This window comes from Folsomia candida, unplaced genomic scaffold (assembly GCF_002217175.1).
Source record: "Folsomia candida strain VU population unplaced genomic scaffold, ASM221717v1 Fcan01_Sc002, whole genome shotgun sequence".
NCBI lineage: Eukaryota > Metazoa > Arthropoda > Collembola > Entomobryomorpha > Isotomidae > Folsomia > Folsomia candida.
The window spans coordinates 3,521,935-3,545,103 of NW_019091194.1; the positions used below are offsets into that span (position 1 = coordinate 3,521,935).

The window sequence follows — 23,169 nt, forward strand, 5'->3', positions numbered from 1 at the left end:
GAACCACCAAGCAAAACCTGATCTCATCCCCGTATGTTATGCAAGACATGGTCAAACCTGTCATACAAAATAGACAAATAAAGTCTCTAAAATACAGGAATCATGATTATATCCTCACCGGAAAAGCGCAAATATTCACAAAATTTCTGGTAGTAATGCAAATGTAAATCATGCTTTTACCGACAAATTCGTACGTTTTTATGTAAACTGAATTACTAATCATGACGTTGAATATTTATTTATTTACTTAAAAAATATACAAATACCAAAAACCAAGCTAAAATTATCTAAATACAATTACATACTTCATTCATTTCAATTACACCTAAGGAACCCTTCCTTATCAAAAATTAAATACATACGAATACAAAAGTTATTACTTAACGAATATTTAAGTAAGATGAAAGAAGATCATAATAAAAGTTAAACGTCATATTTTTACGGATTACAGAATTTCCTTAATATTTCAGTACTTGTTCATTGCATTGATTTATTTCCCGTACTAATAAAAATAATTCTACAATATGACAATTCCTTCGCCCATCCGGCCGTTAAATCTCGACCCCGCGCCACGATTGTGCTGTTGCGGATACGGCGTCTGGTTAGCGTTCCTCTTTCGACGGAAGCTTTTCGACGTGACGCGTGCATTCATGTGCGGCATCAAACTGTCCTCGTAGTGGTCTCTGCAAAACAAAAGTGAAATTAGGTATGCAATTTACTGATACGGAAAATTTTGATTTTTTTTGGTTAGTAATTTGGAAATACTTTTTAAAATACCTTCCACTCTCGGAGGAAGAGTTGTGCGATTGACAGCAATGGCATTGTCCATCGGACCCATCAATTCCTGAATCGTTGCTGGATGGCAGTGACACCTCTCTCGGGTGTCGTGATTGCTTACCTCGGTCGCGATCCCGAACCCCACGGGCAACCCCGTTAACTAACAGTCTATTATTATTACTAACATGATTATTATTATTATTATTGTGACTTGCACCACTATGATTATTATTATTTGGCTTTCTTATTTTTCTACAATCTGGACAAACGCTAAGCCCAGTTTTATGCACGTTGACATTTACAAAAGATGCGGAGCGTTGATGATGCCCTAATTCGGGCAATCCGTCCGTATAGGTTTCCGAAGTTGCGTCACTGCTCTCCGTCCCGTTGTTGTTGTTGTTCGGGAGAGGTTCTCCAGGAAGGGCCTGGAAATCGTTAAATTGTGAGACTTTAATCTTGATAATAGCTTAAGAATAATTAATACCATTGGTCTACTTCCCAGAACGAGACGACTCCCCATCGGCTGCTTTTGTAATCGCACTTCGACCGGGATGGCGGGGATGTGGGACAATCTTCTCCGGCGACGATTTTTCCTTCTTCGGACACAAGCGATTGAAATGGCGGCGACAAGTCCGCCCAAAAAGACGACGCAAGACATTGTCAGGACTGCGATCTCTCCGGCGTAAAAGTAGGAATTTTTGTGGTGGGATTTATTCGTTTTGTTGCTGCCGGGAATGATTTCGTTGTCGGAATCGTTCCGTGGTGAGTTGGCAATGATAACTTTGGGAACTATGGATGTAGGGCTGGGTCGGTTATTATTTGTGGTTGATGATGATTTTGGTTTGATTTTGGATGGAGATTGGGATTGATCAGAAGGAGAGGAAGAAGTGTCGGAGGAATTTGGATGTGAAATTATTGGCACGAGAGATGAAGCTTTAGTTGCTGTTGTGGTGGAGGTTGTTTTGTAGACGACGCGTGGTTTGTGACCGCTTGAAGTACCGATGGGGTCGTTCGGTAGTGGTGGAAGGAGTGGTGGGGGTGGGGGAGCTTTGACCAATTCGACCCTGATAAGCGCTTCGTTGTGCTCTGGAGAACAATATTTACATGATAATTATGTACATTAAACTAATAATTGACTAAATATTTAACGTACCTAAATATCTATCCGAGATAAGACTGCCCTGTCTTACATCGAATTTACTGGGTTGTTGCGAATTGAACGCACGAACCAACATGTCATACGTCGTGTCCGGTTTTAACATCTTAATGACATATATTTCCCCAGATTTTGGTCCGATTCGGAAATTTTCAATTATTTTATCTCCTCCGAATAGATGGTACTCGGTCGGATATCGTTTATATCGATCCGTGACGTTCATCTTGTTGTTGATTAGTATCATGAAAATAATACAAAATAAATATAATTTTTTGTTCATTATAGTCAGGAAGTAAATTAATGAGATTACCTTCGTCAGGAAAAATGGCGTGTTGTACCGATGTGGAACGTAATACGTGTAAACTTCCTTTTGAAACATGCGTTCCAAATCGTTCCCACTTTCACTCGGCTTTTTGTCCGTGGTAGTGGACATTTTAGTCCCACTGAGTCTAATGAGCACCCAAGCAGTCGAACTTTGACTAGGTTTTCCCAAATCGGAAGCCACCACGGTCAAGTTATATTCCGGACTTGTAATAGAAGACTTATCATAGTCGAGTTGTGTCAAAGTGGAGATTGTCCCATTTTTAGAATCGATGTAAAAAGTTTTGTGATTATTTGCCAGGTGGAATAAAACAAGGCCATTTCCATTCGCTGGAGAGTCAGAATCGTTCGCAGAAACTTTAAAAACTTGAGCTCCTGCAGGAATTAGGTTGGATTTTATGCTGGTTCGGTAAACGGGGACGGATTTTGATCCGACTTTTACGGTGGTCATGTAGCCATGAAATTTCGGGGCGTTGTCATTAACCTAGTCGTAACAAAATAATTGTCATCAATTTCCTACACGATAAAATTATATGATATTTTTACACGTACATCTAAAATGTTGACATCGATATCAACCATCGATTCCATTTGGGGCTGACCCTTGTCCGTCGCCACGGCGTAAAAACTGTACTTGACCTTTGTTTCTCGGTCGATGGTTCCCACAACAAAAATCATGCCCGATTTGGGATCAATATTGAAAGGAAGAAAGGTATCCGAGTATTCCAGATCGGTCGTCGAGGGATCAACTTTGGGTTGAAGGGAGTACAGAATTTCGCCATTTAGTCCAGTGTCGCCATCTTTTGCTGTCACTTTTCCAACTTCTCCACGGTCATAGGTTCCTTCCAACAGGTCAAAGGCGTACCAAGGTCTGTCGAATTTTGGCACATGGTCGTTTACCTAAAAAAATATGTACTGTTTTTTGCAGTTTTTTCAAAATTTATGCAATTATGCAAGTACTTACATCTTGCACCACAATTTTAATCCCGGTGTAGGCCCTTAACCCCCCTCGATCTGAGGCTGAGATATTTAAGGCATACTCGGTGTCTGGTCTTAGTGGTTTGGCAACACTAATTTCTCCCGTGGTACGTTCAATGATAAAATGTTTATCCTTATTCCGACTGTAGAGGTATTGTTTGTCCGTTAAATATGAAAACTTTCCTCCGATAGGATTGCTGTTCTCGGAAACGAGTCGATAAAATATTTTGCTGTTGTCCCCCGTGTCTTTGTCACTGGCTAGCACTCGGGCAATTCGACTTCCAACGGCGACCTGGAAAGTCAGTGTTGTTTAGTTAAACATGTTCAAAATTAAGTATCTTGACAATGATGACAACTTTTCTTTACCGTTTCCGGAATTTGAATTGGTTCCGCGTTCGAGATTTCGACCGATATTGGCTGAGAGGCTGAACGTAACAATTCTCGAGGTCCGTTAGACAAGTCCAACTCGGGAGGATCGAGGACAATGTTTTGAAAGAAGACGGGTGCTTCGGAATTTAATCAATATTTAGAAAATATGTAATTCAACTACATAAATAATTTAGTCATTAAATATTTTACCATTATCGTTCGTATCTTGAATGTGAATATTGATCTTGGCAGTACTGCTCTTATTTCCCGTGTCCGTCGCAATCAGTTTCAAACTGTACAAATGTTTCTCTTCTCTATCGAGTGGGACATTCCCGACTACAATTTTTCCAGTTTTTGGATTTACGAGAAACCGATCTGCCCCATCGCCCTTAAGTTCGAGATGGAATTGAGCATTAGGTCCGTCATCAGGGTCGATAACGGTCACTGGAATTTCCATGCTGAGTGGGGTTCCTGGAAGGGAATTTTCTCGAACGAAACCTTCGTAAACTTGACGGTCGAATTTTGGACTGCAATTTTAAATAAAATTTTGTAATTCAAATCTCCACAGGCCGAATCTAATAAATCATTTCAAAATTATTTTTCGTTTACGAATTATCATTTTCGTCTTCCAAGTTGACCACAATTTCATACACGCCTTGTCCTTGGATCACTCCACGGCTTTGAGAGATGACGGTGAGCAAATGTCTGCAGATATTTAAATTTTTAATGATTTATTCCCCCACAGAAATATTTTTTTATTCATACTTTGATTTTTCCTCTCTGTCCAACGGTTTCAGCGTGTAAATCGTCCCATCCGAACTGATAGCGAATTTGTCCCGTGCATCATAATTGGCCAAAATAAACTCCATGCCTCTCACGTCTCGTAATGTATCGCTTAACAAAGTTTTTAGATTTGCGACAATGGCCCCACCCACGTTTTCTTTGACTTTGAGTTCGATCGGGGCTCGTCTACTGTTTCCATTTCGGGACAAACCACTTTCTCCACCACCTTCCGAAGCGGAAGCAGCCTCGTGTGGGTCGACGATGTGAATGGTCAAGTTCGTCGTTAGTGTGTGTCGACTGTCCGTGACGTAGGCTTCAAATTCATACCTATTGTAATAAATTAGAAATTAATGAGCTGATATAAAATGCCTACTAAATTTAACGTAGGACTCGACGACTTTTCACCAAAATCGTCAAAATCAACAGGTTTTAAGTCATTTCTAGGCTCTGGGAATTTATTTTAAAATTCTCGACGACTAATTGGTAGATAGTAAGTAGATTAAAATAACGGTGAGCTTTTTAAGTCATTTTGATAAGTTCAAATTTTTCTGAAGACTTCTTAAACTTGAAATCTCCTCCAAAAACTTTCAAAATCTGGATTGTATATTTTTGAAACGACCTGCTCTACAAATTTGTCGCCCAGAATTTTTAAATAAATTCCCAGATCCGAGAAATGTTAAAAAATGTGACCGAATTTGGCGATGAGTCCTCGAGTCTTATATTTAATATTTACGTAGTTCTCGTGTATTTTGATAAATCGTCCACAACTGCGATGATTCCTGTCCTCTCCTCAATGGCGAATGGCACTTGATTCACATAAAATTCATTATTATTATTATTTTACTCAATTTTTATCAAGAAACTATTTGATATCTAATTATTATTATTAGTTATTAACCTCCTTCATAATAACTGTGCAGCAAATCGTACACGGTGTACTTAGGATCCAAATGGTTAACTTTAACGTGTCCAACACTCGTCCCAACGCCGACATGACTTCCCACCCAGAATTCGTAGGGACTCCCAATAAATTCCGGCGAGTGTCCCGCACCCGCCTTGACGACGTCAATTTGCACCACAGCCAAGGAATAGCGACGCTCCGAAGGGTTTGAAGGTTGGTCGGAAGCTTCGACTAGTAAAGTGTAGTGCAATTTTGGGAGTGGTCTTTCCAGCAGAAAAATATATCCATTTCCAGCATCGATATCGAACGGCAATTCTTCCGTGGTCCCATTCGGTTTCTGAATTTCGTACGCAATTTTCCCATTTCCACCTAAATCTGGATCTTCCGCGGTCACCTGGCCCACAACCGATCCTATTTCGGAGTCTATCGTTACTTGGAATTTGTACAGATTTGACGGGATAAAGGTGGGATTTGCGTCGTTAGCGTCTAAAAGGTGGACTTTAAACGAGAATAAATTTGAAAATATGTACGTTAATTACACATTAATTAACTCCAAACATAATTAATGCTTACCTTCAACCGAGGCATAACTTTTCGTCGTTCCGAACGCTACATTACCTACTTTTTCGTCGGCAATAACTTTTAAATTTATTTGTGACATTTTTTCTCTGTCCAGTTGTGACTGATCGCGAACTGTGAGCCAACCGCTGCGTGGGTCAATTTGGAAGGCTTTAGTCCGATCTTCCAATTTGTAAAGGAATTCGGCATTTTCTCCCTGGAATTAATTAATTAAATGCGAAATGTTTCAGGGAGTAAGAACGCAAGTCTCAAAAATCTCAATTTGCCTCAGGTCACATAAGTCTCAACTTGCCTCCTCATTCAATTTATTACACATTTAATGCATTATTTAGCTCAGTAAATAATCTAAAATTGCAATTCGTCGTGGCCATGATACATTTCATCTTTTTATTATTAAAACAATGCCGTCCAATGTCACCGCTACGACGATTTGACACAATTTCAACTCTAATAAAGAATCAATCAATAACTTTTTCCTTTGATCCCCTTTTTTTCTTACCTGATCGGCATCAGTAGCAGTGACGTGAAGGACGGAAAATCCATTCGGCCTGTAGTAAATCAATATTTGATTAATAACACTACATAAATATCTAAATAACCTCAAGATTTAAGATTTAAAACTTACAAATTTTCCATTATACTAATGTTGTACACGTCAACTTCAAATTGCGGCCTGTATTCATAAATATTTTAATTACTTCTAATTAATCTACATAAACTTAACATATTCTTCATTTCCTCGTTATTTACAAACGATGTTACAATTCCTCAACCCAACTTACAAGCAATCGTTCAAATCCAGTATTTCAATTTCTGCCAAAGCCATCCCCATTTTCGTCAAGTCGTTCGTTTGTCTCGCCCTCAACTGGAGATTGAACACGTTGCTGGCCAAAGATTCCCGGTCGACTTCTCGAACCAGGTAGAGCGACCCGTTTCCCGTCTCGATGTCAAAATATGCCCCCTCATTCCCCCCAACGATGGCATACTCGACGGTCGCATTGATGGCGAGATCTTGGTCGAACGCTTGGATTCTTGAGGACGAGGGAAACATGACTTCTTGACGGATGGTCTTGTTCTACATGAGAAAAATCAAAGTTAAAATGAGTCGAAATTATGTATGACAAGGTCACAATTTCTATTTTTAGGTATCCATCTCTGATTTTAAAATTTTAATTTTGCTCGTTCATGACATAATTATTTTGTGCGGCTTACATTAAACGGGTAAAATTCCTTAATCTGAGTTTTATAAATGGGTTTAGTAAACACGACGGGCAAGTCATCATTGTCGATCACCTTCACCGATATGAAAGCGAAACTTGACAAGGGAGGATTGCCTCGGTCCTGTAAGTAAATAATATAAATAATTCGAGTCAAAATTAGATTTTAATTACGTGTCTGTCTATTTTTTAACTATTGTTCTTTATTTAAGTAAAAGTAAATATGACTTGTTTTTCTTTGTTGACTTACAGACGCCATAATTTTGAGTTTAAACTCTCTGTCGCCAGCGTCATAGTCGAGACTCTTTTTCACGACGAGGGCCGGATTTTGACTGCTTTCCAGACCAAATTTTCCGTCGTCGTTGCCATCCACGATGGAAAAGTGGACATCGGAATTTCCCGTGTTTGGCTTGTCCAAGTCGGTCGCTCGGATTCCGCGGAATACCGTCAAACCGACGGGTGTTAGTTCGTCCACGCTGACAAAGTAGTTGGGGCCGTGAAGGAAGATGGGCTGTGGGTGGAGGAATTTTTGAATGGTAAAAATTGGGATAACAATTTTAGAAAAACACTTACCGCGTGGTCATTAAGGTCTTCGATGTACGCCGTAAATTGCAGAAAGGATGGGGTCTAAGATAAAAATTGAATTTTTTAGCGTCCAAATTTTGCTATGATTTTTTCTACACAAAATGAAATACTATTTATGGTCTCACCCTATCACTCCCCGACGAAGGATAACACACAATCCTAAACTTTAAAATATTTTGAGGCGAGTCATTGTCCACAATGTTCTCTAAACTCCGAGCGAGAAGTAGATCCACTTCTTGCGAGGATGACTCCGACAGTGCAAAATATTTTGCATCGTCCCCCTAATTTGGATTTACATATGCAAATATGTAGATTACGATGTATGCAAATTCAGGAATTATTTAATCACCACCAACCTTATCAATAGACTCCAACGTAAGGTTATGTTTCTGAAGAACCTCCAACGTCATAATTTTCTCCCCCACCACCAAATTCTCCGGAACACGGACAAAGCGTAAGTACTCTCCCATCGGGAGGAATTGGCAACCTAAAAAAATCATCAAAATACTTCATTTTTAGAGGAAATATTCGCTATTTTCTCCTCTCCACATTTTTTAAAAGTTCTTATTTATAAAGAGAAGATTTTTGGTTTGTGACCACTGTGACTAACCCTCAGCATCACGCATCTCTTATTATTATCATCATCAAAAAGCCTGCTTCACAAAGCAAATCATCCCACCAAATTAAAATTACTGCACAATTTACTTACACCGAATAACGTAACTTTGTCATAACCACACGACCAACCACCACGTCTTTGAAAAATCTTCCCCTGAAACAAGACCATCATGATGAACATGATCAATCAAAACCAACGCTACGCCAAATTCAATATCAATTTTAAAACTAAAATGTGAAAATTTGCATAAGTCATTACATTACATTACGAACGACGACAAATTCCTGGTGAGTGGTTGGTTATGTAGCGATTTATGTATTATTATTCTTCTTTCAAACAATTGGAGTGGTTGGTTACACACAACTGGGTTTATTAACACTCACTTACTTGGCATGGTTTTCGGCTTGATGCACGATTAGAAAGCTCATATTTTTAAAGGAAATTAAATATGATGTGAAAATCAAAATTGGAATTTTTACTCGAATTGAGTCAGTCATTTGGAGAGTGATTTGGCTTTCAAATGATAAAATACATTTCTCCAACTAACCAAAATATTGCGCATAGTTTTAGATACTTAATGATGCCAATTTTTTGAAGAATAATTTTGTCTCCATCCAGAAGAACGTGTCACATTCTAAAGAAATGATTTTGTTAACGCTTTCTTGACAATGTTTAACTGTAGCTCGTCGTCGCATAACAAATAAATATTATGAATGAATCAGAAGAAGAGCAGATGTTGCATAAATTCACTCACTTCTTGAGTAAATAGTGGTGATAAGTAAGTATGTAACTACTTATGATATCATTAAGAAGAAATTGTAGTAGACCAACCACCAAGTTTTATCTATTTATAAAGTCTGATGATAATGAAAATATACTTATGTAGGACTCGCTTTTTAAATCTCGAAAAGTACATATCGGTCCTCTTCGCCATTTTGCAGACAATTCTTAATTTGCGATGAGACAGATGGCAAATATTTGAATTATGCATTCATCCTTACGCGATGCACCTGTGTTCAAGTTTACAGTCATCAATTTTTCATAGACTTGCAGTTTATTACGTACAGTACGTAACGAAGTGCAAATAAATGTCGCAATGCTGTAAATGTAAAATTAGCTAACAAGCCAACTAACTAAATATGTACCTCCTGGACGTGTGGAACTGAATATGACACAAAATTAGGTAATCATTATCATTCAATTCTTCTGTGCCTCAAATAAGCTCAAGATCACCCAAAAAATTAAATTTACCTGTGCAAAATTACCCAAAATAGCTGTCATTTGAAGATCACAAATGCGCATTGTGATAATTGTAACGACCAACTAAATAACTGCATCTGTTCAAGTCATCACTATATAAATTTTTGTGCATAACATAATCCTTCCAAGTTCATTTCCTACTATTTTTCCTACTTCTTTACAATAGCAATTACTTTAAAATTTGAATAAGATTTTATGCATTGTTGAATCCGTGACATGAGAGAGGGTAACAAAAAATTTCATGCCGAATGACATTTGTTGGATCAGATGACCATTAAGGTCAATGTTATCCTAAGCCTTTTCTTCTGACATTTAATAAGCAATAACACGCTGAGCAGTGACTGCTGAGTTTAATACAGCACAATTAACGTTAAACACCGCATGCACTTACTTTAGTATTAACAAGGACTAAATAACACACACTAATTTGTGGAAATTATACCGTGCAAAATTGTAAATGGAACGTTTCCATTAGACAGAAAAGTGACAATTTACTTACTTCTTTATCCTTAAATTAATATGAGATTCGAGGGTATTGTTGTCAATGATAAAATCATCAAATCAAAATCAAACACAGGACCTCATGCCACGAAACCAACGCATTATTATCAAACAGCAGATGCAGTCATCATCAAGTCACGGTCAACGACCAACCAACGACGAAAATGACCGTTCCAAATCTTGAATTGAATCAAGTTCTGGTGCAAAATTAACAATTACATGTGTTACCGAGTGCCGGTAACACATATGCAAATTCATACGTCGGAGGGACAAGGATGTCATGCTTTTAGTACTTCAAACCATTTGGACATCCGGTATTATTTTTTTAGCAAATGCGTATTTTCAAAAAATATAATAATCAAAAAGCTGCGTAATGTGTACACATGCGAACGGAAGTTTTAGGCAAATCAGGAAAAACAAATAGTTGATTGAGTAACATTGAACTGTATGGATCGATTCGTTTTGGAATTTCGTCAAGAAAAAAAAGGGTGGGTCTCTCACTTTTTAGCAAGAATTGAACAAAGTAAAGTGTGATTCTTGCACATTATTACGCGATTCTTGTTAGTTTAGTACCTAGTTTGTTAATCGTAATTTAGTTGATTCAGCCTTTTGTCTATTTTTACCAGTGAAACGGTATTAAATTTCAATTCTTCAAGATAAATATACACACATGTATATCAATTAATGGCGTAATCAAAGAGCCGCAATCAAGTAAAAGGATGCCACCACACTTTTGCAATCAGGAGGAGAAATCGAATAACCGGACAAATAAATGAAGTAAATCGAATTCATCAATTACCAATTTATAAAAAAGTGCATTTCATCAACACTCTCTTCACATACAACAATCAACTGCTGCAAGTGTTCTTGCTTACCTATTAGTGATGATAACACTACTTTTGATTTCTGTCTGTATAATAGAATTATTGTGCAATGCATGGTTTTTGGTTTGGCTCAACTGCGCTCAAAAATCTGTAAAGAATTCGCCCAATTCTTCACGAGACGCGACTATACATGAAGTGTTCTTGATGGGAATTGATGTTCTGGTCTGGCCCTTATTATTATTATCCTTTGAATTTTGTGTTGTTAAATAATTTAGCTAATCTACTGTCACGTACTGTCTACTCTTTCCTACTAGTTTTATGTTATTACAAAACAACCAAGGAAAGAGTTGCCGAAAGGTTTAGTTTAGTGAGACACAGGTTTAGATTTAGTGGGACAATGAAGGATTTTAGAATTACATGGAAAAATGGGCTCAATCCGTTCCTTCCGTTTTATGGATCGTAGACCTCGTAGTAATACGTGGTCGCTGACGTGCTGCTGGCGTCTCTTGTCGAGGAACATAATCCATGACTTGGTTTGGATTTTGATCTGTACATGCTGCCTACGACGACAAATGACAAAAACTAAACTGAACATGAACAATGACAAAATTTTGCTATTTCAGAAGACTAATTAAACATGGCTAATCTGCTTTGTTTGACAAAAATATATCGGTATCCGCAAACTCAATAAGTGCAAAGCCTTACTACATAGTTTGTCAATTATTTAAGCTCTATTAAATTATGACATATTTTAAAACATATTTACATGTTTACACAAAAGCTCAACCTATATTTGAACTACAATCGCCATCTCCTCCCATAAATAAAATATACAAACAATTTAAATAGAACACATAAAAATTAATTAGTCCACTATATTCTGTCAAAACATGTAATGATCCGTATCAAAATGGTTTGGTTTAGTTTTTAACGACACAAAAGATTAATTAGCCGTCCCATCAATTTAGTAATACGCATCTCATCTATCACTGCGTACCACATAACTTGTTATCCCATTATCCTCCCAACATGTTCCGTCATCATCGCCGCATTCGTTCCTTTATTAAGTATTAAACCCAGAAACTTTTGTAGTCTGTCATTTAGTAAGAACATGCATAACGGTGGATTCTCTTCTCTCCTCTTCTGACATTGAATTTAAAAATTAATTCGTTTTTTTTTCTTCTTCCTTTCATCGTCATCGTCATTATTAATCCAGCTGTCGTCCATTTCAATGTAACTGGCGCAACCAAAACGAAATTCGGGATTATTCCGTATGCATGTATGCATGTATATTGATATACTGACGAAATAGTGTCATTGTTGGTGTGTCATGTTGAAGAAAATCTGGGATAAACCACCCCTGCTGCTGCTACTTTTTCTACTGATGATGAGACGACTACATAAATGCAGTGACCACACCATACATTATAAATGCATCATCTTCTCATCATCATCGCAAATTGAATAAGTAGATACTTCCCCCGTGCTAAAACACTAATAATTTCCGAGATGGCGAGGATTAGTCGCCCGTATCAAAATAATAAATAAAACTCTTGGGCAGTTTAACCTCATTAAGTCGAGAAAGGATTTTCTGTCTACCTATGTCGACCACTTATTTACTATGCACATTCAATTAGTCGGTTTGTATTGCATCTTGTGGCGTAAAAATTTCTAGAAAATCTCACTAGGTAAAAAAAAGTACGAAAGAAATGCAGGAGCACAAGATCCGTGCTGCTGCTGTGTTGTTCAAGACAAATAATAATAATAATAATAAATGTGTTCAAGGAGCAATAAAACTTTAATTGTTTTAATACCGTTCGCATATGCTGCCGTTTAAAATTAGCATTGGCACAAGAATACTTGGTTCTTTTGCCAGTGGGGGTGTTCTGTCCCAATTTTATAATAGAATTTTTGCTTAATATTCAAAAAAGTGGAGGCATGTTAAATATCTACAATATGTTATCTTGGTAGGATTCTTTTTTATTACTAAATATTTGTGGTAAATGCAACCTGCTGCATATTTTGTGACATTGGCTCTCTTTTTCCTTTTCCTCGGAGGAAGAAAGAATAAGAAACTATTATTAAAGTGATGCCATGCTTGACACATATCTTACTGTAGCACACACTCAAAGAAAATAAAGAAATATGTAATTAACGTATAATTAACAATAGATGTTTGACTTTTGACACCACTTTTCATACAAATTTTCATGCTCTCTTCAGAATCTGAAGAGAGCAGATATCAGATATCACACCTTTTCCAAGAGATGCACGTTATCCATGCCACACACACGCACGCGCAACCCAAAAACAGAAAGATATGTATTTCGAACAAATATGTAGGTATGATTGCAAGGAAAAAGAGGCGGATTATTTTTGGAGAAATTTTACGTGAAATGTTAATTACTCGTTATTTTTTTACATACTTGACCTATTTTTTATGTATTTTAAGTACTACAAAGCTTTTCGTGGCAATGGACAAGTGCCTATATTTATATTGTTTTTAAGTTATTGCTTTATTCTCCGCCTAAAATTGCCTAATTAGAATTTTATATACCAAAAGAGAAGAGGATTCACATGTACACATCCATCTTCAAAAAGTCCAACTCAATCACTTGTCTTGTATCTTTTAAATTATTGGTCGATTTCATAAGAAAAAAACGTTGCTGAATGAAATCTGGGTGGGTGTTGATTGAGACGAAAAGTGTGTAAAATTAAAATTTTCAATTTGACAACAATTTCCACAAAATTGCACCCAATATAACGTAACATGTCTTCCTATTTCGCCTAATTACATATAAGCGAAGGAAAAAAACTTGACTAGCTTTACATCACGTCCATCCATCCGTCCAGATCACTTATATGCAAATAGAGGGTCACGAATCATGATGAGATGACACGACGCAATCCACCACGTTGTTGACCACACAATAGCAAAAGTCAAGGATCAAAGGAATAATAATAAGTGGGATCATTTATCCACTCTGATTCTGTGTTCATTAAATAAGAACCATTATTCCCTAGTCGTGTACAAATACTAATAATGAAACTCTTGTGCACACAGTTAATTAGTCTTCCAGGGCGTTTTCCGCATTCCTTCGCGTATGCATTTGTTATCTAATGGAATTGAATTGTGCATGCACTTTTTTTCAGGCGGAACGAAACGAATGCAAATTTTTAAAAGGAGAAACTAACCAACAGGTAATTATTTTTTTATGATTTAATAGCAACACTAATAAATTGTGGGACCAATTTATTGACAGTTTATGTAAAATTGTCAATTAATTTTGAGGAAGTGTGTGTATTTAGTATGTGAAGATGAGCATTGTTTTGTTTACTGAGAAGATGAGACACCCAGAAAAATGGGCAAGATTATTTACTAAGCAGACCGTGAACTTGTCACAACATACAAATAATAATAATTAACTAACTGGCCTCCTGAAAAGACAAAGAAAATATTTCTGAGATTTTTTACCCAAACTTGAAATTTGAACGTTTAATTAACTTTTTTCTTTGTTTATTTCGTAAAATAAATAAATTATTAAGGAGCAAATGTAAAGTAAAGTGGTGTATTTATCTATTTTGTGAAATGAGCATTCTTGTTAAATCAGCAAGACTGCAATTATTATAGATTTTCACTAAATGTATGTGGGCAATACTTGTAATTATGTACTTTACTGTCGTTCGTATTGGCTGCCTGCCCTTGATTCTGAAAATAAGCGATGTATAGCATTGTTTTTATTGTGAGTGAAGTCCCCTTTTGCAAATTATGGCCATTTCCAATCCAACTAGAATCCATCCATTTTAGGTATTTGTGCGTAAAGGTATATGCTTTTTAAAGAAAATTTGTGTGTCTATCCCACCAAGGAATCTATTCTGATAAGAATTGCGTATTTATTCACCTGCCCAAGGCACATCTCTTTCCTTGAGCCCCATGAATCTTTATCTCCTCCGTACCACACAGATTGCGAATCCGCGTGTGAAAATAATCACATTTGTAGAATAAAATAACCTCGCATTTTTCTATAAAAATCACAACATGAGAACACCTTCCTTATTATGATTCCCATCATTATCTCATCCCACCCCCATCCAAATCTTTTAATAAAAATTATGTATGCACATAAATCGAAGCATATTCACTAATATAATTTATGTATCGCCTCCTACTTATTTGGTCACGCTGATTTTTCCTCAAAGTACACGTGAGAATCCTCTTTTTTGGAGAAGTTCAAGGCCTAAAGGCCACGCCAATAAGTGATAAAAGATTCATCATCGCTACTTCCTATGGGGAGATGAGAACTAATAAATCTTGACAATTTATTTTTATTGCCTCATTATTTTTATTGTGTTCAATTTTTTGGACAAAACCTAAACTAATTCTTCAATCATACATACGTGATGAATATGATGAATGACACAGCACAACCTTCAGAAGCTGCCAATATTTATATGAAATGATATATACATACATATTTTCAATTTTTTTTACTTCATAAATTCGTTCCAATTGAGAATAAAGTCGATTAATTTCTCCTTCGACATACTTCATTTGATGTCAATAACGAATATCTTTTGTGTTGTTGACGTATGAAATTCGATTCGTACACATTCTTTTTGTACCCAGAAACCCAGACACATGTGAGGATTCAATGTTTCATATGATTTTTGATGGTTTAAAAAACTTGAAAAATTTTTAGTGCATGGCATCCCACTATATTTTTTAGGTATATATTTATCTAGGTATTTACTCTGCTGGTGGTGCTCCTCTCCGTAATAAATGGGTGGGTGGAAAAGGAACACCTTATAATTTGATGGATGCGAAATGTACTGTTTTTTTGTCTTTATCAAACAAACAACAACTAAAACACATACATACGCATTTAAAATGAGTGAATTGAATACTACATAGCTGCGACTGATGGATGGCGTTCACTCTTTTTAGCCAGAATAAGTCAGTTTTCTATTTCTTTTCAGGACACACGTTTGTTTGTCTCCTTTCCATCTCTTCTCAAGTGAGACGAGACCCCTGTCCTTGAGTCCAAGGCATATATTTTATTTACTAGGTGAACATTAAATTAAATTGAATTAGTGAAATAGAGCCGAGCAGAAAGTAAAAACATAGAATGTATTTAAGTCAGGTATTTGCAGAACCGCATGTCGAGTTTAGTTTGTGCACATATGCATCCATTTAATACAGAGGAATTGGGAGAGGTGACAGGCTAAAGTTTTTATAAAGTGGGATTGTCTCAACAAAAGTGAGACGTTCATAAGTACACATTTTCTTCATCTGTCGTCTAGATTTAGAAGATTCACTTTGAACAATTGTTATAATTTTATGGCCAAAATATGCACATAATTGCGACTGCATTCATAATAGTGAATCTTGTTCTCTTAGATATTTTACGACAATGCACTTCCATCCTTGATACGGAAGCTGGGCCCCTCTTAAAACAGAGTGGTTCTCTTTTCTCCACCCAAAATATGGATCAATGTGTCAATACAAAATCAATCCAAGACTGGGACAACAATGGATCCATTTTATGAATTTGGCAGAGAAGACGAAGATGAGCATACCTTCCTTATCTTAAGTACCAGACCACCGAAAAGATTAGCATCACCTGTCATCTAACTGATACATATTTATGCATTTACTAGCTAGCTTGCGGGGTAAATGAAGTGTGAAAAAGAAGAGCAGATTCGGTCGACTACGTTTTTTCATTAAACGATGTACATATTTATGTATGAAGAACCCGATTGATTGGTATACTCGATCATGATTCAACTCTGTGTAGATATATCTTGAGCATAAAAATCTCACTAAACCAAATCTAAACTATTTTATAAGGTTTTCCAATTTTATTGAATTCAGACTTTGAAGTTTTTTTGTGATCAAGTCAACCATGACCAATCCAATCTGTGTGTAGATTGATTCACGAGACGAGTTTACTGTTAAAAAATAGTTCGTACTTCTCACTTAAACTTCCCTTTTTTACTACCAGCCAGCAAATTCTTAAGTAGATACAATGCAATTGAGTAAATTCATTGAATTCATTAAACTCTTTTTTCTCTTGGCGAGAGATAGATAATTAAGTTGCAAATTTTACCTGCGTTTTTGTCCCAATTTAACGAAAGTAAGAAAAAGAAGAAATGAATTAATTCAAGAGTTGAAATAATTAATTAAAGGGTGTGAGAATGAAGGATTAGTTTGTTTAAATTAGTTTCACTTGGGAATATGTATGTAAAAGTCGGCGTTTTGTGTATGAACGTGTGTACAAAGTCATCCTGCTGATGAATTGATGACTGACACGGTTAATTAATTATAATGGAGTAAATTTGTCTTCTTACCTTTTGTAAAATGGACGGACTCTGCAGCCAGAATCATCATCAGTAAAATTATGGGGAATGTTCCCGACCTTGAAAATCTTCTCCATGATCGACACTCACTCCAGGTTTGTTGGGATGTCGTCATTTTGGCATTTTTTATCGGGCGTGGACCCACCTCTTCTTTATTTCTTCTCGGGGTTGAATTGATCTTCATGATTGTTTTCTCAAGTTATTTTTGAAATTATTTGGCACGTCATTACACCCGGATTTTTTAGCATAATTAATTCTGAAACATATAAGTCCAATCTGTAAAATAAATGAAAACATCATTTTCTAAAAATCTTTAAAACGGAGAATTAGTTTTACATAATTTTAAATGCAAAATTTTGTAATTTTTTCTTTGATTTTCTTTGTTCCTTAAGGTTACATAGGATGATGATTTGATGTGGCATAGATTTTTATATCTCACTCTACCCCTATATATTCAATCTCTTCAAAAACAAATTTCGAAAACTAAAATGGCATCAATTTCATGAGTTTTGAGATAAATGCGACTTTTCATATTTTATCATAAAATTAATTAATTTTCGGTCTATAAAACCGTCGATTAAAAAAATCGTTATTTTTCCCTACAAATTTCCTCAAAAATGAATTCGCTAATTTCTATCTATGCTTGTATTACTATTCCACCTTAAAAGTCTCCCATTTAAACAAATATAACCATTTATCCCCTGTCCTGTCCTAAATCTCCTCTTGAACTTTCGAACCAACAACCCTCACCCCATACAAACGTCTTAAATGTTTGTTTTGTCATCCCTGTCAAAACGTTGCATCGCAATCCTCTCCCCATTATTAAAATTGAATTAAATTTACAATCTCCATTACCATACGGATACATTCGATTCTCCTGTTTGAATACAAATTAAGAAATAAAATAACTCTCCCTTTGTCCAAAGTTACATTATACTTTGTGGTGTGTGCTCATCCCTTCTTCTTCTTGACATGACTGAATGCTGCGCTATTGGTTAACTCTTTTGTTCCCAATGCGTCCCCTGCCTATGTCTGTGACATAATGAATAAATGGCCACAATTAGAATGAATAATGAAAAGGATGTGATACATACGTACGCGGAGAAAAGTGATGGGAGACAATTTCTACTTTTCTATTTATGGGTATCAATTTCCCAATTTCAAAAATTGAGGATGAATAATGAATTAGCCAAACCCAGGCCAGGCCAGGATTAGCAAAAGGTGTGTGTGTAATAGGTATGTATGCACAAGAATGGATGGTGGTGAACATGCCGATGTCAGCATGGTATTCACGAACCAGTAAGTTTTTAAGGGCATAGGGACACCGAAACGAATCCAATTCCAAGGAGTGAAACAAATTATGGATTTGAAAGTGATATCAACCTCGCTCGCAAGGAGCAGTAGTCATTAAACAAATATTTCATTGTTGCATCCATTGTAATAAATACAAGAATTGTAATTGATACCATACCACGGATGATGTGATCTCAAGAAATAAATGGGTGGATGACTTGTAACTTTTAAATTGAAAAATATGTATTTAACAGAGTTTGAAATATTAGGCATATTTCACGTTTAATTTTACTGGGTGGTCATTTTTAAGTGTGATTTCTTGTCTGGACAATTAATCAGGGTTCAGTATCAGTAACACAAATAGTTGTGGGTTGGGCCGTGTACTTGTATCAATCTTTTGTCCATTCGTACATTTTTGCAAGGTGTGAATCAAAGGTTTGCGACCATAAAAAAAGAAAGGTCGGTCGGTACAGTGGCAATGCGAACGATACACAATTCCATACAATTATTTGAACGAGGTGTTAAATCATTTCACTAATAAAGTGACTAATTGTACCATTTCTGACACAAGTGAGAAGAGATCAGGTCTTATTATAAGTACGATTCAAGAGCAAATATCTGCCTAAAGGTCCGACCACCTGCACTATTCTTTTACCATTAACTACTACTAAATACTACTACTGAATCTTTAATAATAAATAAGTAATCCCAATCATCATCCATCCATTCTACCGACTCTGGGATGGTCTCACTCAACTCAACCCAACGCTACAGCCACCAGAAAATAAATGGAAGGTCAATCAATCAATCTTAAAGCTACCAATCAATCAAAACATGCCGATTATTAGAACGCCATTTACTCCTTTAACAAAGGTATCAAATGTCGTGTCTCATTTTATCATTGACGCTGCTAGCTAGCTAGTAACCCTTCATCATCTCATGTTTCAAATGTCCGTGCACTACTTTCCGTCCAATGCACATTTTAAAAGTGAGGAATTTATTCATTATTTCTGTTAAATACAAATATCAACTACCTCGCATTCCATTCTTGGGCCAGTCTGCGGTCATTTTTTAAAAAGATATACATAAATAATCGTGATAATATCAGTTAAAGGACAAAATTAAACGTTTTTATCGTTTCATTATTGACATTTTTTAATAAAATGAACCATTTTTGTAAGTAATAATAATTTCAAACGTTGTAAATAAATAAGTACAATTCTCAGGGACATTTCACTGAATTTTTTTTACAGTTACAAAAATTAAGGTATGAACGGATGAGGTATTCTCTCCTGCAGCATAAAATGAGATGCAGATGAATAATTTCAAGATTAATTTCACGGACCACCGACACCAACTTAAGCCCGAATAAAAAAATGCTTACATTTATAAATATCATTGCAACAAATGATCATCATGATTCGCAAGTCTTAGACCTTAATAAAATATCGACCTTTGTAGTAAATTGGTACTATACATGTCGGAAGGGTGAGTCCAAAATAAGGTAGATAAACAAACAATACATAGTTTTTAAGAGATGATGATCAGGTCATGAATCTCATCTCACTAAAACTGATAATCTTGTTAATATGGAATTTGCAAAGTAAAAATGGCACAAATTGACTCGCAAAATAAGTAAAATGGTGTTTAACACGTACATAATCTTAATTTTGACTTTTCCCCGTCTGAGGATGAATTATTATGAAATTTTAGTACACAAAGTCGTAAAACCAACAAATTACAAGGTAGCAAGTGCGCAACTTGGTAATCTTGAAATCTTTTGTAAATGAGATAAAAGCAAAAATATAAATCAGCAAAATGTGCTTCTGTACTAAGTATTATGAACTTTACTTCAAAACAGTTTGCTTTTACGAGAAGAAAGGAAGGTGAATTATTTGGCATAATAAGTAAAGTATTCGTCTGGGTGCGTGGTGGTTGGTTGGTATTGGATTTGGCCCGTTTTTCAAGCTCCAAAAAGTCGTACTATTTTATTTAGGTACGTACATAACTAACTTATGCATGTAACTAAACACTTGAAAATTTGACTTATAGATCTCGGCTAATCCAATTCCTTCACTTGATGCGTATCATCATCTCTCCTCATCTTTAACATCATCTCTTTAACATCATCTCCCTCGTATTTTTCCGACTCACCATTTGCTTACGGCAACTTAATCGTTGTAAAAACATACATAGGTAAGTAAGTTTTTAACTAATGCATCCCAAAAGTCAAGCAGGAAACCGAACACACACTTAACTTTGGATTAACCTGCATTTCATTTAAGAAGGAAGGACTGTAACAATAATCTCGCCTTTAATTTACATTCTGTTATGACGATGTACTTCAAAAAATGTGTAATACGAGGCGGATTTACAAAATTATCAACTTTTCGGATCAGTTATCCAAAGTTATAAGACAATATTTCAAACAATGTAATTGCATATTTTTAAATTTAGCATGGAATCAATATTAATTTAAGCATTGTTTCACTTGCAATTACAACATTAGCGTATGTAATCTGTATGAATATTTTAATCCAATTTCTCCCCACAATTTTAAAGAAATGAGGAAATACTTACACTTTTGGTCTGTTTCCTCGTCGTATTAATTTATTCACAGTACATTAGCATTAGCATCTCTCTCTCTCTTGCCTTTCTCACTGTGCACTTAAATATGTATGTATTTCAGTCCTTAATTATTACCCATTAAAAGTAAAACACAAAATGAATGAGATGAGATGCAGTTTCTGTTTCTGCAGTGAAACGAATCCACTAATTTTTGAGTTGCTAGTTTCAAACAACAAACTTTACATTATTTCCGTGAAGTAAAAGTTCAGAAGGAATTTATTCACGCTAAAAGCACAAGTAATTAGAATTTATTGTCACTTCATCTCCTGCGAGTTGCTGCATTGAACTGCATTTTTCTCTAACGTGACTCCTGGTGCACTGCATTCTTATTGTCTTTGGACCAATTGTTGGGGAGTTTGAGATTTAATCGAGATTTGTTAAATAAATCCTTGAGATTAAACTTCCAATTACTTAATGCAACAAAATACTAATTTATTATTTACTCCTGTCATTGAACTGGACTTGTCGTTCGTCACTAATAGTCCGGCATACTCGATAATAATTATAATTATAGTCTCACAACACAATTACCAAAAGTATTTCGTGGCTAATTATTACATACACTTTTGTAACAGGGCTTAAATAGATAAGCACAAAAAAATGTGGTCACTCAGCAGCAGTAACAACGGTTTCCTATAAATGTGTTATCATTGTTTATGATAAGTTTTTTTTGCATTTCTGCATAAAATGTTGTTATTTTTTAAATTGACACCTCGTTCACCAACCAAACCACACAAGATCATTTGTTTGTAACTGTTATTTCACATGTTTAAGTACACGTGCAGGAGGTAAATGGTTCCTTAAAATAAGTTGTAACAGTTGTTGTCGTGGTCAGTCAGCGGCAGTTGGTCCGGTCATTTCTTGAGTAATAATGGACTTTTGCGGTGTGATGTGAACATGCAATCGTTACTTTTTTTAAGGAAATTACTGTGTTAACGGAATTTTGAGGATTTTAGATTTTTTTTTAAGATTTTAATATTTTTGGGGATTATGATATTTTTGAGGATTTTGATATTTTGGAAGATTTTGGTATTTTAGAAGATTTCAATATTTTTTGAAGAGTTCAAAGTCGATTTCAATATTTTTTGAAGAGTTCAAAGTCGAATTTGAAAAATTGTGGTATTTTTATTAATTAAAAATTGTTGTATTTTTATTAATTAAAAATTGTTATAGGTGAGAACTCGGTGTGTGAAATATTTGTCCAATAAAATTTACATAATTTTATTTTTATGCCGTAAAATTAGGTATATCCGAACAATACGAGTCTGTTCGATGTGTGAGCGTCTTAAAACTTGGTCTCACTTCGACAATCACCACTGACTGACTAACTCATATTTTTTGAAGAGTTCAAAGTCGATTTCAATATTTTTTGAAGAGTTCAAAGTCGAATTTGAAAAATTGTGGTATTTTTATTAATTAAAAATTGTTGTATTTTTATTAATTAAAAATTGTTATAGGTGAGAACTCGGTGTGTGAAATATTTGTCCAATAAAATTTACATAATTTTATTTTTATGCCGTAAAATTAGGTATATCCGAACAATACGAGTCTGTTCGATGTGTGAGCGTCTTAAAACTTGGTCTCACTTCGACAATCACCACTGACTGACTAACTCACAAACTTACGAAGCGTCGCATTGTTGTACAATACTTTACCACGACCCATCCCTCCTTAAAATCGCTACACTGCGTCTGCACAATTTTTTTCTGCATCTTTCCATGCGTTTTTAAGCAAGAGGAAGAAGAAAGAAAATACAATACGGAGATTTTAAGCATATCTTTTTCATGCATAGTTAAAAAATATGTAGTCAAAAACCTGTAAATTATTGTTACATAATTTTACAGGTGTTTTCATTTTATTCAAAATGTAGTGTTTTTTTCGAAATGTAAACTTGGAATAAAAATTTAGAAAAATTATGTAATTCTCAATAATTAAAATATATATTTTTGATTTTAAGCAATATTTTTCATGCGTACTTAAAAAAATCTGTAAAAAATTATTACATAATTTTACACCTGTTT

General features: G+C 35.4%; 1 protein-coding gene across 3 annotated transcripts; it reads right to left on the minus strand.

Annotated features, from left to right (window-relative positions):
* Positions 1-192: 192 nt before the first annotated feature.
* Positions 193-22,161, minus strand: LOC110842729 (cadherin-89D). Of its 3 annotated transcripts, none has more exons than XM_035847803.1 (24): positions 21,101-22,161; positions 17,219-17,503; positions 8,023-8,153; positions 7,792-7,947; positions 7,655-7,708; positions 7,332-7,592; positions 7,077-7,205; positions 6,647-6,939; positions 6,490-6,537; positions 6,364-6,412; positions 5,859-6,060; positions 5,283-5,783; positions 5,118-5,190; positions 4,367-4,711; positions 4,211-4,306; positions 3,812-4,128; positions 3,599-3,738; positions 3,219-3,524; positions 2,807-3,154; positions 2,244-2,738; positions 1,931-2,156; positions 1,262-1,863; positions 778-1,202; positions 193-683 (listed from the first exon to the last, which is right to left on the minus strand). In XM_035847803.1, exons 2-24 carry the CDS (start codon positions 17,409-17,411, stop codon positions 518-520), a joined length of 5,556 nt encoding a protein of 1,851 aa, XP_035703696.1. In that variant the 5' UTR covers positions 17,412-17,503; positions 21,101-22,161; the 3' UTR covers positions 193-517. The 3 variants fall into 3 exon arrangements, with proteins under 3 accessions (XP_035703696.1, XP_035703695.1, XP_035703697.1); XM_035847802.1 differs by having other exon boundaries at positions 766-1,202; XM_035847804.1 differs by lacking the exons at positions 17,219-17,503; positions 21,101-22,161 and adding an exon at positions 8,376-8,437 and having other exon boundaries at positions 766-1,202.
* Positions 22,162-23,169: the final 1,008 nt, after the last annotated feature.